At 30.9% G+C, this 16,633-nt stretch overlaps 2 protein-coding genes across 2 annotated transcripts; one reads left to right on the plus strand and one right to left on the minus strand.

The window, feature by feature from the left end:
- The first annotated feature begins 6,594 nt into the window (after positions 1-6,594).
- LOC126716385 (polcalcin Bet v 4-like) lies at positions 6,595-6,849 on the plus strand. Its single transcript, XM_050417243.1, has one exon. It carries the CDS (start codon positions 6,595-6,597, stop codon positions 6,847-6,849), a length of 255 nt encoding a protein of 84 aa, XP_050273200.1.
- A 6,144-nt stretch (positions 6,850-12,993) lies between these two features.
- On the minus strand, positions 12,994-13,635 carry LOC126719525 (RING-H2 finger protein ATL47-like). The gene has a single exon (XM_050422066.1). The coding sequence runs from the start codon at positions 13,633-13,635 to the stop codon at positions 12,994-12,996; it is 642 nt and encodes a 213-aa protein (XP_050278023.1).
- Positions 13,636-16,633: the final 2,998 nt, after the last annotated feature.

The raw sequence follows: 16,633 nt of genomic DNA on the forward strand, positions 1-16,633 counted from the left end.
TGTATCTTTTTTTTTTTCCCTTTCTTTTTTCATCCAACTCAATTCTGTTCAACTCATTGGGCAATACCTAAGCAACCTATTGGGGGCATTTAATGTGCTGCCCTTTAGGCATGCACAGTAATCGTTGGAGCCAGCCTACTATTCCTTCTTTTCCTTTGGCTTATAAAATCCTTCTACCCTTATTTTTTCTCTTAGCATCTTTTCTTTTCCAGTCGCACTGCACAGCTTCTTTGCTCCTCTATTTCTTCTCTTCCCCTACAACTTTTGGGCATGCACAGTAATCGTTGGAGCCAGCCCACTATTCCTTCTTTTCCTTTGGCTTATAAAACCCTTTAGCCCTTATTTTTCCTCTTAACATCTTTTCTTTTCCAGCTGCACTCCACAGCTTCTTTGCTCCTCTATTTCTTCTCTTCTCCCACGGATTTTTATACATTTGTTTGGGTGTAAAAAAAGACAAAATAAATAAGGTTCTTAGTTCTTCTTGTCTGAGTGTGCGTTCAACTTAAAGAAATCACTATAGTCTAATCTTGGGAGGTTGTTCGGCCAAGAGAGCCATTTGCACCGAGTTCTACTCAAGGTGGCATGAATTAACCTTTTAGGACAATGCATTTTGCATGATTCTATATTTTTGTCATTGCTAATTTTTTAGGGTCTATATTGTTGAATCAAAACTTGTTTATTTAGCTATATTTTCCACCAATTCCAAATAAATTATTCATTGCAACTAAGAGTTTTGTATCTACTAGCAAATTATTAGTATTTCTAATTTAGATGTGGAGGATTCAAATATCTTGTACCAATTAAAAAAACAAAATGAGGATCATAAAAGCTCAAATACAAACTTCTTTGGAAAGGTCACATCCTCAATTAATTGCTTGCTTTCATAACTCTTTAAATCTCTCCATCAATATTTCTAAATCTAAAATTTGGGGAAATAACAAACCATAAAAAAAACACACCTTGAGTTGCGACACCACACTTGTGATGGCTCCAACAGATTTCGCCAACTCCAAAAACGACGTGGGCGGCAGCATCTGCGACGGGGTGGAGCTCCGGTGTGAGGAGGCAGAGGAGTAGATGAGATTTGGGTTTGCCGTGCACCAAGTCTGAAGTCTAAACGTGTCGTTGTGTTGTGTTTGAGAGGGGTTGATGGGTTTTAATTGGGTAATAGTTTTGTGTTTTGAGTGTATTGAAAATAAATTGTTTTGCTGACGTGGCGGATCTGGATTGGCTGGCGTAAAACAGCCCTTTTACGCCAACTCCTAACCTAATTTATTCTCTATTTCCTAGCCCTTAAAACGGTCAAAAGTCCTATCAATTGTCAGTTGTTCTATTTTTTTTAAGCCCTCAGTTCACGTGTGAAAGCACTGAAAGGTAAGTTTAGTATTTTAAATTTAACTTAATTTTTAATTCTTTTTATAGATATAGATGTATAGACTTGGGCTTAGGTTTGGGCTTGGGCTTGGACTTGTGTGGGGTTTAAGATTACAAATTAGTTTAATCTATGAATTTATATATATGGGCTTTAAACACTATATATATATAGCGGTAAATCCGAAATGGTACACCGGTATTGACCGGTATCCGAAATATATCGTACCGCTGGCTAAACCGGTACAGTCTCCGGTACGGTATTGACTCCCTTGCTAAAATGTCCATAGGCGAACTATCATACAAAACAAAGTCTATAAACTTGGGTTGTATCCATCCTATTGTTAGGGATTTCACCAAATCAAGAAATAATGATGAATGAACAAGATGAACACATCAAGTAAGTAGAAATTAGTGATTGACTTGGAGGCACAATTAAATGTTATCCTTAGACAATATTTGTCCTCATACACAAGTTGCTAAAGAGTTTTTACAAACTTGTCCCCAAGATACAATCAAGTTTATTGGGTTCTACAATAGTAATTTTGGAGAATACTCATAGAATTTCTTGTGTTTCTTTGAACACAAACCTCTATTTATACTTATAGGGTTATAACCCTTCAAACTCAAAAAGTACCATTGGAGAGTTACAATGTTTCATAAAATCATTCACAAGGCTTGAAACCTTTTTAAATATTCAGAACAATTACCAAAAAATTCTGCAGAAAATTCAGTTTTACGAGTTTCAATCGATCGAGAGTTCTTTTCAATCGATCGAATGCTCTTTTTGATCGATTGAACATGAATCGAATAGCGCGCGATTGAATCATCCAGAAACTCCTGGATTATTTTCTTCATCACTTCGATCGATCAAGTAAAAGTTTCAACCGATCGAACATACTAATTTTGAATTTCACTTAGAAAATTCTAAAACTTGAATTTTCACTTTATTCATTTTACAAATAAATACTCTCCAATCTTATATTATTATTATTATAACCTATCATTGTATATACCTATATATACAACACCTATTTGTGTGCATACATGTCTATGCATTTAGTTCTGCAAATTTATTTAGAAGAATATAGCCAAAACCAACAAGCGCTCTAGAGGATATAAAGGTGTGGTTGGGAAACCCACTAGTATCTCTTACTGAGATCAATTATTGATGAATGTAAGTTGATGTCTATGGCTATACAAGTCATAACTTTTAAACAACATTACACACTTGTTCACCCATACTTTTTCAAAAAACTACAAACAACATTATTCAAACTACTCTACCAAACACCCCTAAAGAACGAAGCTTTATTGAGAATAATGTATAGAGGTGATTTGGTAGGATTTTTGATCACTTGATATTATTATTATTATTATTATTATTATTATTATTTTGAGAAAGATATTATTATTTATTTGATCCAACTTCAAGCACGCTCCCTAATCAGCGGGCTACTGGTAATGACTCAAAGTGGACGGTTTACAGTGACTTATTGTAGTGAGTGAAAATGCAATTGGCTTGCACATGCTTCGATAATCTAATTTTATTTATTTATTCCAATTTCTTTCATTCTTTTAAGAGCATTCTTATTGACAATTGCAAATGGAAGATGTAAGGAAAAAGTACAACCAAGGCACAAAAAAGTGTTGGCAACCGGACTTATAAAATGCTAGAATTGTAAATTTTTTTGCAATTGTGCTACAGTGTCATCCTAAATGTAGGATTGTACTATAGCACAATTGTAAAAATTATAATATATTTTAATTGATAAAGTGGAAGAGAGATAGGGGAGAAGAGAAAGGGAGAGTTGTATTGAAATATATTGGATTATTTTAGTGGGTAATATATATTATTTTAATAAGTAGAATAGTAAAATAAAAATTGAGATGTTGGGTGTGTTGTAAAATGGTATGGTATAATTGATAAGGTAGCTTTTTGAGATGGTAAAAAAGGATAGGATACAATTTTCCATTGCGAATACTCTAAACACTGAAGCTGCCATATATGCATACTGGTAATTGGGTCATGGGTGAGACCGTGTGGGAGTCACTGTCACATGGTGATATTGAACATGGCTGGTTCTCATAAGTCCATTTGGTAAGAGATTTCTAATAACATTATTTGTATTTTTTGGAAATACATGTAGATGAAAAAGTGTATAAAAATACATATAATATTGTTTAAACATTGAAAACTGATGTTTAAACAACGGTAACAAACAACTCCAATATAACCTATAATAAGCTTTTCCTTCATTTATTTATATTAATATAGTATTCTTCGGCAGTATAAGAAATTGTAAGCGATGAATTACTAATTGTGGGCCAGAAAATTCATGGCCCAGACTTACTCTATATCAAGGCCCAGGGCCTGATCTGGGGAGACCTATTGTCAAGGATGAGTTTAATGCACGGATAGGATAAGTGAAAAGACTGCCAATACTGTGGTAGAGAACTCTGTACCTGACAGGCCCCTATTCTTGACCATGCTATTCAACCTTTACGTCTACTCCCAACCACTGGAGGTATGGGCTGATAAGACAAGTCCTCTTCCCCGAAGGTAAAGCTTACACGTGGACCCTAAAGAGAGGAAGGAATGTGAGTATAAAAGGGAACGAAAGCCAAGAGAAAGAGGGGGGGGGGGGGGGGGGAAGAACTTGATGCTCCTCGGACTAAGTCCGAGGAGTCCAACCCCTCAGGCTATGACGCTATAGGGCTTGAATGTTCAAACCGAAACCCTTTTTTTTTACAGGAGCCCCCCTAAAATCAGGGCCGGACCATCGCCCCGTGATCAAAAGCAAGCCTTTTAAACCCACTCTCTACAAATCATATTGTGAGGGATCTTTTATGTACGAGCCCAACGTCATTCTTGGGCCGTTAAATAATCGTGTACCCACACTAATTATTCCAGATATTTAAGTTAAAATTTTTTAAATTTAATACCACTAGAAATTGCAGATTATTCCTAAAATTTAAACTATTAAGTAATGATAATTATTAAATTTAATCATTTAATATAAGAGAAATTAATTATGATGATGTATATAAAAGCAGCCACTCGCTTCCTAAAAGAGCAAAAAGGGTCGTCGGAGTCCGGTTGATAGCCATAATTGATCAGCCACAAATTTAGAACTGACCAGAGGAGTTTTCCACTATTTTTTAGAAAATGGTCTCTATATTGACTTTAGTACATGAAGAATGGAATAAAGTATTCTTAAGAATTTCAATTTTTTTTTTCTTTTTTATGAAAAGACTAAAACCTTCATTAGATTTAAAAAAAAAAAAGAAAAAAGAAAAAGAAAAAGAAGAAGCAAAAGATATTGTAAGGTTGAATTTATTCAATTATGTGTTTGCTTTATTCCGTGTCAAATTTGCTTGTAATTCAGCAAATGTAAGGGTTGCGTGTGTGAGAATGTGAAGAATTGATCAAGTGTATGCATCAAGAGGCAACTTGTGACTGACTCGCGAGTGGTGACTCGCCAGAATATGTCACATGTGTGGAGCATGCAGGAAGTTGAAGGGTCAGGACAGCTTCTAGAGAGAATTTTAAGAGAGAAATCCTAGAGAACAACAAGATTGATTCATCTACAATATTAAACATTTGATTCTCCAAATTCTTCTGCTCTCACCCTCTCCATTAACCCATGAGAGGATTTTAAGCCAAATCCTTACCACACCACATTCAGAGCAGTGGGAAGGTTCTTAGTGTTTGGGAAGCAGTTCAAGAGAGAACCAATTCATTTTGGTTGATGCAATGGGCTAATTGTGAGATCCGATAAGCTAGAGAAGTCAAGGTTAGGCATAACCCTGTTGGAGCAAGAAGCTTGGAGGGCTTAGGTGCATCGGGTAGATTAGGTTTGGAGGGTCTATTACTATTCATGTATCCCAACTGATTTTCTAGTGGATCATTTTACCGCTTGAAGGGCAGCAGAGAGGTTTTTTGCCAAATTCTTTGGTTTTCTCTTCGATAACACGTGTCAGTATTATCTTGCATTTCCTTCTCTCTATCCCTTACTCTTTGCTTTGAATTACTACTGTGTTGTGATTAAATAATGGCTTAGAATAATTTGCATATTTGGATATAGCTTATATTTATCATTCCACACATACATTATTTGAATATAAGCTTGTTTTAGAATATTTGAATTTGAGAGTCTAAACATTTACAAGTGTTTTATATTCTAAGTAGGCTTTCAGATGCATTAAAGACAAAAGCTTATTCCTTATCAAGAAAAAATGAAAAAAAGAAAAGAGCTTATTCCTTATAAAAAAAAGAAAAAAAGAAAAGAAAAGAGCTTATTTTAGAAAATAATAATTCTCCCAAACATTGACCTTGACACTATTCATGACCTTCCGCACCCTCGGGAATAGCAAGGCCTTGTGTTGTGCCGGCATCAAAGTGGATCATAAGTATGCCCCAAAAATTAGGCCATGCATTTGTATGATTTTTTTTTTTTTTTTTTTTTGAAGAAAAATGTGTAAGTATAAATTAAATTAGTTATAGCATGCCAAAATATTTGACCAGTCACCATTTTTTTTTTTCTTTTTTACCTTATGGGAAACGATAAATAAAATATCAAGAGTGTAATTCTTACAAATATTTTCATCTATACCAGCTAGAGTCCACCCATATTAACCACAATGCATGGCAAGATATCATGTCATTTGATTGTAACATTAAAAATGAATTAGAAAATATTTTATAGTAATTTTTTTAATAAGATATTTTATAGTAATTGATTTGTAGTGATTTGTCAATTATTTGACGTACTGAAAACATTTTCCACTCATAAAAACGAAAAAACGTTTTCCAAGTAAATGGTTTTTTTTTTTTTTTTTTTTTTTTCATAGAAAATGTTTTCCTTAAATTAAGTTTCCCACTGAAACAAATGAAATGATAATGTAGTTTTTAGTAATTATCGCTAGATGAAATTTTATTACAAAAATTTTAATATTGGAACATTGTTTTCAAAAATTTCAAGATAGTTAATAGTTGTTATATTTATTTCAATTTTACACTCTTTCATTAATTGACCCCATTGACCCGTTCATAAAGAGTCCTTTCAGTGATCCGATGCTACAGCAATAGCACCGACTTTGAAGGATAACCCCACCACTTTAACTTTCTCATCACTTAAAAATCTCTCAACCTTTTGGTCTCACATTTAATTACAAACCCATCGCAACAAAATATTGTGGCATTACAACCAACAATACAAGATGGCTGATGAAGCACAGAACAAGGCCGACTGTGAACGTATCTTTAAGCGCTTTGACGCCAATGGCGATGGAAAAATCTCATTGGCAGAGCTGGGAAATGCACTGAAAGAACTTGGCTCTTCTTCTCAAGATGAAGTAAAGTGTAGGATGGCTGAGATCGATCTGGATGGCGATGGTTTCATTTCATTAGAAGAACTATTCGATTTCCAGCGTGCCAACCCGGATTTGATGAAGATTGTTGTTAAGAAACTTTAATTTCTGTCTATGTTATTGTCAATCATTATTTCTTTTATTCTTTACTTTTTAATGTGATGATTGGGAGGGAAATAATTTAAATGTTGAATGTGTATGTTAGAAACAACAATAAATTCTAGTTGACATACAAAACTATTGTCATTTGTTTTTGCCTCTATACCCTCTCCTTTTCCATTTTATTTATTTATTTGTGTGTGTGTATTTTGGTAGTGTAAGTGAGGTCTACCCCCACGCTACTGCATCTGGACTTTTCTCATATGGTTGAATTGTTGTCTGCTTGTCTTATTATAAATATAAAAATTGTATCGTGTCTTGAATTAATTTCAATTATTCAAGAAATCAATCGCATGGAATGTCATTTTTGATCTCAAATAGAAACTGGCCTAGTACTTATGTTTTGTTCATGTGAATATATCTATTTGATAATATAATTTGTTTATACATGGAATTATATATTAAAGCATTAGAAATATAGAGCATTTGCATCAACTTTTTATAAAATTTCTGTTTATTTTAGTATAAGATTCAATTATTCAATAAATCAATTACATTAAACATCTTTTCTAATCTCAAATAGACACTGACCTAGTACTCATGTTTTGTACGTGTGAATATATCTATTTGATAATAATTGTGTTTATATGTGGGCATTAGAAATATAGAGCATCAACATCTATAAAATTTCTGTTTATTTTAGTATAAAATTCAATTATACAAGAAATCAATCACATGGAACGTCTTAATAGATCTCAAATAGACACCGGCCTACTACTCATATTTTGTACGTGTGAATATCTATTTGATAATAATTGTGTTTATATGTGGAATTATATATTAAAGCATTAGAAATATAGAGCATTGGCATAAACTTCTATAAAATTTCTATTTATTTTAATATAAGATTCAATTATACAAGAAATCAATCACTTGGAACGTCTTAATAGATCTCAAATAGACACTGGACTAGTACTCATATTTCGTACATGTGAATATCTATTTGATAATAATCGTGTTTATATATGGAATTATATATTAAAGCATTAGAAATATAGAGCATTCGCATCAACTTCTATAAAATTTCTATTTATTTTAGTATGAGATTCAATTATACAAGAAATCAATCACATGGAACGTCTTTTCTAATCTCAAATAGACACTAGCCTAGTACTCATGTTTTGTATGTGTAATATATCTATTTGATAATAATTGTGTTTATATGTGGAATTATATATTAAAGCATTAGAAATATAGAGTATTTGCATTAGGTTCTATCAAATTTCTATTTATTTTAGTATAAGATTATAATTTTTTTTCTATTTTACATACTTACTTTTCAAAACATCCACATTAGATTATCTATTTCATATAACATAAAATATTATTTCCTTACCAATTTTTTTATTATTATCTCAAATTATATATCTCTCTCTTCCTCATGGTGTGAAGTAAAAAATTATTAAAATATGCATTTGAGGTTTTTTGGGGTTGATTGGGTAAATTGTGAGGCATTTTCTATTTTATATAGATTGATACAAATGCTATTATGATTATACCTGTATATAAAAATATTTTTTATATTTTACCATTTAAAGAAAATATAACATATCAAAGTTTTAAAATATTAAATAAAATATAAATTCAATTAAAAATATATATTAAAATAATAACATGTATATTTATGAATCCTTAAAAGCTCATGTGTTATAACTTATAAAGCTCATGTGTTACAATATTATTAGATCAACAAAGTCTAACTGCTTTTGATTTTTTATATAGATTATAGATTGGGGTAATATATTTATGAGGTATAACATTATGAGAAATAAAAGAAAAATATTATCCACGTCTCTCTGGAGGATTCATGTGTCTTGCTAATTTCCATACTATCAAACACCATCACGAACAAAGACATGGAAGCATTGTCGAGCGAAACAACTGGTTTATACACATTTTCTTCAATTAGTATCAGAGTAAGGTTACTGGCATAATGTCTTCTAACGAGAATTGTGAAGAGACTCTTAATTATCGAAACTTTACGGGGGATATAAGTAGCAATGACGAAATGGTAATGGAAACTCTTCCATTGCTATGATCATTTTGGTTCATGGAACAACAGTGATGTTATACGGTGGTGAAAGGGGGTTCACATCAAGTCATCAACCATGTAGTCTAATATTTGATGACCATTGATGGCTACGAAGTAAGGTTTTCACATAATAATGCCACCACTCCATGGCAGAGAGAGAGAGAGAGAGAGATAAGACGATACCAACCCGCTCATACATGATGTTTTATTATTTTAGTTGCCATGTTAAACCCACCCTTGTGTAGCCATGAGAAAATATGTTGGGCAAGCAATCAAGTATTAAGACTAGTTAAACCATTAAACCCATTTTTTCCGGTACGTTTTACAGTGTTAAACATGTAAAATATTAAGGTGTCTTTTAGAGTTCTTAATGTGTCTTTACGTTAATGTTCTTAAAATATTATCCCATCATCTTGAAATGAGTGAATTAGATCATATATATACGTATTAAAAAAAATAAACATTGACTCATTTTTTTGATCATATTTATTTAGATTATTAATAATATGGCAAAATCGAGTCCACTCATTTCAAAATAAGTAGACAAAATTTGAAGACCTATATGGTAAAGTAATTCTAAGAACTCTAGAAGATGTAATTGTACATTGATTTTTTTTTTTTTTTTGGGTGCTTTTTCAGAGTACAAAACAGTCCAATTGGCATCCCTAGCTTATTTACTAAGAGGTGAAACAAAATTGGTTTTGGGTGAATAAATTGGATTTAAAAAAAAAAACAAATCTAATTTATATGCCTATTTGTTAAACTGTGAGACAAAAAAGTAACTTAAAACAAATAAATTGGCTTTTAATATATATATATATATATTGTAAAGTAAATATCTAAGTTATTAATAAAATAAATGTTGCAGTTGATTTTTTTTTTTTTTGAAAATTCAATATTTATCATAATGAGAATGGAGGATTCAAACCATAGTTTTTCTTATAAAGTAGAGAAAATAATATCACTTAACAACAACGCTTTTAGCTATTGCACTTGAACTCTGATCCAACCCAAAGTACATGAAAGATCCAAATTATAATGATTTGTAGAGACAAAATAGAAGAAATAGTTGCTGCATCTAAAGAAGGCAGTATCATAGGTTTTCCAATCAAATTCAGACACATACTTTCATTGACCAATAAAGTACAAAGATTGTCATCAATACAACCATAATAATAATAATAATAATAATAATAGTAGGTGAAGTAAAGAGAAACTCAAATTAGAATTTCAATTTTGTGTCATGTGTTCTAAATTATTTATTCTTAAAGAGTTTTATTTATTAATTTTAGAATCAAATATGGGACCACATTATAAATATTCATCCAAATGAGTTATTAAGTACAAAAACTAAAAAGTCTAGAATAAATGAATAGTAAAAAATAAAAGTGCTTCACAATAATTAAAAAAAAAAAGCATGGACAATTTATATTTTATACCTAATAATATTCTTACAAATTTTTTTAAAGAGTTAACAAAATATAAAAATGATTATTAATAGTATTTAAATTATATATATAGGAATTATATTATGCATATTATTGTATATCTTTAAATGTATCTATGCATATGCATGGGGTTACAAGCTAGTAGGTATAAAGGCAAAGCTAGCTGAGAGAATATTCAATTATATTCTAAATTTGATTCTAATTGTTGTCTAATTTTATGCCACGTGTACTATCTTTTTTTTTTTTTTTTTTTTAAGTTCTTAGTGAGTTAATGTTGAGCAAAAGACGAATAGTCTAATTAATATAAACATACCATAAAAACCCAATAAAAAAATAAGAAAGAGTAAACTCATGTATATATCCAAAAACAAAAAAAGAGAGTAAAATTCATGCATATATCTATGGCTTAAAAATTTATAACTTTTACACTAGGTAAAATTTGAACCCATATATGTATGTTATTATGATTTTTTTAATGCACGGGTTACATACTAGTTAAATTTAATGCAACTATATATTGGAATATACCATTGGATTACATCTATCTTTTTATATTCTCTATACTTGCAAATTTTTTAGGAAATTAAAAATCAATAGCTATGTCATCAATAAATTATTTAAATTACAAGTTTTTGTAGTTTAAAATTATGCATAAAATATAAGATTATAGGTTATATAATAAATAATATTTAATTGATACAAAATTTGACATGTGTGTTAAAAGCATAAAAAACATGCAATTCAATGATTAGATTTTCAAAATATGTAATAAAATTTATTTTATTGAGTAAGATTGTAATCTTAGGTTACAACCATTTTTGTAACTAAATTTTGTCCATAAAGAAATATTTGTATTTTTCAAAGGGCAGTTTTGCAAAATAATACATTTTTAATAAAATAAACAAATTTACACTATTTTGAACTTATTTGGGAATCTAGCCTTTTCTTTAGAATCAAAATTTTGAAATACGATTTTAAGTATTAAATCGTGTTTTACATCAGCTCATCCAACTTAATTTCCAAAACATGAGTTTAAGTGTTAAAATTGAAGACACAATTACACCATGCACAACTCATCCAGTTCAATAAGATTTTATTAAAAAAAAAAAAAAAAAAAATTTAGAAGGTGCTCGATCAATAGGATTTTAAGTGAATTTTTCAACAATCACAAGCGTCAATTAACCAGAAAAAACATTACATAAGTTGGTATCACGATTCAACAATCAATAGTCCCTCAGAAAAACCATACCAACTGTTCTTGTTATTTTTCAAACAAGATCATCAATAACAGATATTACTATTTACTACTTATATGCACCCAAAAGAAACTCTTATTTGGTTCTCCCATTTTCCTTCACTTTGCCTAAAAGAAGAGATTTCACTTCTCTCAAAAAATGTTGGCACTTTAATCAGGTGGCTCCATAAACCCTTTTTAGGAGGATCATTGAGAAATTTAAATGAAATAAAATTTAATAAAAAAGTAACTTGAATATATTGAGTTATCGATACAATAAAAGAAAAACACTCAAATACATGAAGTTTTACAATTTTCTTTTATGAGATTTTATATTTTGAAATCGTTACATAATAATTCATTGTCAATTGTAATTATCTATTGAAAATGTGGGTAAATGTGACAATTTTATTTTGTTAAATTTATATAACATTTTTATTTTTATAGTGTAAATTTATAATAAAGAAAGACAATAACAACTCACAAATGCCTACTTTTTATTCTTAGAGTTGGAAATACTAAAATAGTCAAATAAAGAAGAGAGATAAAACAAGATTCATGAGCATTGGATTAGAGATCATATCAGAGAGAGAGAGAGAGAGAGAGATCTGTAATTTATGTTGTTGTTTGGTTTGGGATTGATTGATCTATCTTATATTTCTGTTTTATCTGATTCTATCTTCCTACGTATTTGATGCTTCCTTGTTGCATATGTTTCTTTTCAGTTATGTAATTCACTATGGTAATTATTTTATGCATTTATTTTGATGTTTTTTCCTAGTTGTTAAGAGATATTATATTTTCCTCGGTTGATTGTACCAGCAGTATTACTGTATTTGTATTGCAAGTCTGGTTTTTACTACAACACATGACTAACTTGCATTGCAATCCTAGTTTGTACTACAACTTGGGGTTAGTATATGGATGGCCTAGGTTTGTGATCTCTAATTATTTGGAAAATAAAAACTTAGATCTAGAGTGGACAAAATAAAAGAAACGGAGTAATTGAAAGAGACTGTTGTATCCATAGAAATTCAAAATCAATTTTAGGCAATAAGAGATCATGCACATCATGCAGGCCATGCAAAGGATAAGTTGAAAATTGAGGTTCGCAGTAAATATTGCAGTGAATAATGATAAAGAGTTTTAGGAGATTAGTCACCTCAAACTCGACTAAAATCCCATTAAAACAAGTTGTTAGAAATCTGATCATAACACAGACAAAATTAAACAAATATTTTCACATAAAATTTTGATTCTTTTACACCCCTTATCGTTCATGTGTACCCTAAAATTAAAGTATTAATTGAATGCGAAAATAGGGTAAAAATAAATTAGTAACAAGTATTCGATGTACATGTATAAGAAATTCGTCGTTAAGCTTGAACAACTACTGGTCCTCTTCCCACACCCTCATTGATATCAATACACACATCATGGTTCGCATCCAGCCGACTAGTACGACAAAGCGGGCAGGTCTTTTGCACCGAAAGCCACATGTCGAGGCAGTACGCATGAAACGCGTGCTTACAAAACGGGATCTCCTTCACAGCCTCCTCCTCCTCGAACTCGCTCAGACAAATCACACATTCGTTGATCTGGTTTGAATTTGCGCGATAAGGGTATAAGGGCAAAGCAAGAATCTTGGTTGGGTGGACGCCTCTGTAACTTTGATTCCATGGCCGCGGCCTAGAATGAAATGTGTATCTCATCCCACGTTGATCTTGACCCTGAGTCTGAGTCTGATTCGAAGGTGGAGGACGAGCCACCGGCGATGAAATTGTTCGGCCTCGGCAGCAGCAGTTGTGGATTAAAGATCCAATATAAGAGCAGCAGATGTGGATTGAATCTTCAAAATATACGTAGCATAGGCAGATACACCATATGGCTACGAGGGATAGGAGGAGAATCATAAGTATTCTTAAAAACCAAACCGATATTAGGTCAAATTTGTAGACGCTATCCCACTGAAGGTGCAGCTGTTGATGGTGTGGGGCATTGAAAAACGAGTTGGTCATCGTGAAGCAGAGGGAGTGATTCTGTAGTCTAGGGTTCTTATTGAAAACGTCCAATTCCAGGTCTTTGCTTCTACTATATTGTATTGTGGTTTGCCTCTGTATTTATTTATAAGCCTAGAGTATAAGATAGGGCCGCCTTTGCTGGGCAAAAAAAAAAAAAAAAAAAAAAAAAAATCAGTACATAATTTTTAATTTTTACCATAATTCTCTGTGCTGCTAAATGTAATTGGTGAATAAAAAGTGATGGATTCAGTTGCTAATAAAAATTCTAAGTTTGTAATACTAGAAAAACTCTTAGACTTGTAGGGACTTCTAAGTATTAGTTTTGTTATAGGAATCGATTGCTTTTGCGTAGTCAACTAGGATTACCAGGTTCACATCGAATTAGTAATTCTTGTTTAACAAATAAAAGGTAATCTTCATATTTTTTCTAGGGCAAAATTATTTTACTATTAATTATTTAAATTGACACTATTTGAAAGTTATTTAGATACACAATTTTTTTTTTCTTGTTTATTTTTTTTTAACACTGTTTCACCACAAACTCATCCAACTCAGTAGAGGTTTTATGTGGAATCATTATGCAGCCCATATATGTTACGTAATTTATTACTACATATTCTATTTTGTTGCCAATTAACTGAGATACAGCGACACTTTATAAAAATTATGAGTAATACTACCGATACAAATTATTTTACAATATTTTTACAAACGGTTGATGTGGTTTTAGTAATTTTTAAATAATCATTGATAAACATAAATGTGATGTTAGTGGTGGACTCATATTAGAACTAATAAGAATTTGTCACATTAATAGTTTGTAAAATAGTTTGTAATTTATACTTGACTCTTTCTTTTTTTAATAATTTATATGAGATAGAATTCTACTATAGTCTAATTTAAGTGTATATGTGTGAAACTCTTTCATAGAAATGGCTTGAACCCTGACCTTTGCTTCTCTAACACCACACAAGCAACTTATACTTGTATAAAGTGACTACCATGTTAATGGTACACGATGATATTTTTAAACTTGACTCTTGTAAGTCATAGCTAGGGAATAATATATAGGATAAATAAACATGGGAATCAATGTGAATTTATATAATTTGATTTAGAAAAAAGAAAAAAACTTTTATATAAAATCATGTCTTAAAAACTTGATTTCAGAGAAAGACTAAATTCACAAATAACTTCAAACAATGCCAAATCAAATAATTATTAAAAGTTGGAAAGGGCATAAAGGTAATTAAAACTTCAAAAAAGTACATATGAGGGCATTGATTCACATGATGTAATGTTAGGGTTTAGAGTTTAGATTCTTGAAATCTTGGATTCATGGAATCTTATTAAATAAATATAATATAATATTAGAGTTTTGATTCATTAGTTACATTTTCCCAAGTATATAATATTTAATATTTTGGTTGGTTCCTAACATTCCTAGCAATCATTACAATTCTTACAATGAATTTCTAAAAATATTAAATTGAAGTACCAACCAAACCACTAAAATCTCCACACAAAAAAAACATTTGCTCTTTTTTTTTTTTTTCACTTTCTCGAAAATAACCAAATAATTTCATTTAGTCATATTCACAAGCAAATAACCACAAAACAACTAAAAAAAAAAAATCTATATGACTTCCCCACACTTTCTCACCAAGCAAACCCCCCCCCCCCCCCTCCCCCCAAATTTTTTTTTCATCACAAAAAAAAAAAAAAAAAAAAATCGAAGTTCTTTTCTAAGTATATCTTCATCTCTCTCTAAGCTTTTTTCTAACTAGCTAGAAAGGCATTTTATATGTACTACATGTTGATTTAGCCACCAATCAACAAGGGAATGCAATTGCCCACTCACTAGTTAGAAAGGCTATTTTATCCTCTGATTTAAGCGTCTTGATGGAGGAAGATTATTACCAGACATGCTGATTTAGTTTCTAGTCATTAATCCAATCACCAATTATCTTCACAAAAAAGAAAAAAGGAAAAGAAAAAAAGATTAACTTGTATTGCAAGCCTAGCTAGCTTGTAGGGTCTGTTTGGATTAAAAAGGGAAGAAGAGAGAGCGGAGTAGAGTAGAGTTGTCTGGAAAAAAAAAATTTATATATATATATAAATAAATAAATATATATATATATATATATATATATATATAAGCCTAGGATTGTATCTTTATCTAAAATTGAAGCTTAAATTTGGAGTAGCCAAAATAAAAGAAATATAATAAATTGAAAGGACTGATGTTTTCATGGATATTCAGAATCAAGTTCTGGGATCATGTACAACATGTAGGCCATGCCATGCAACGGATAAGACTACACAAGTTTAAAATTGAGCTTGCAGTAAATATTTCAGTATAGAATTTTCTTTTTCTTTTTTTTGGTAAGAAATATTTTCATATAACTTTTGATTCTTCCACACACTTATTTTACATTGGTCATCCAAAATTAAAGCATAAGACTGGACATGAAAATTGAATAAAGAAAAAATGATTAGTTTTTCCCAAAAAAAAAAAAAAAAATACTAAGGAGTTGTAGTATAACTCAATTTGTTAAGCTCAAACAACTACTATTTCCTAAGAAGTATGGACACACGTACTGTATAGACACATATAAGACAAGCGACAAAAATAGCTTCAAAAAAATTATAACATAAAACGTATGACACTAATACACGTGGTTTTGAAACCCAGACCAGACCGTACAGTCCGACCGGATTAACCAAAAACCGTCCTTCAAAATGGTTTTTTTAACTCCAAAAACTGGCATATACACAAAAGTTAGTGAACCGTGTGAACCGCAGTTGAATCTCCTGGGTTTGAAAATCGTGGATGGTTCTCGCGGGTTCAGTTTAGAGCTTTTTCTTCTTCTTTTTTTGGGTACTTACAGGCTTAGCCATTGTTGAATCTTCATTTTGCAACCTCAAACCTTTAGATCACACCAGCATTTCTTTTTATTCTTCTTCTCATTCTCACTAGCTCAATCTCTCTATC

The sequence above is a fragment of the Quercus robur genome, chromosome 3 (genome assembly GCF_932294415.1).
Source record: "Quercus robur chromosome 3, dhQueRobu3.1, whole genome shotgun sequence".
NCBI classification, from domain to species: domain Eukaryota; kingdom Viridiplantae; phylum Streptophyta; class Magnoliopsida; order Fagales; family Fagaceae; genus Quercus; species Quercus robur.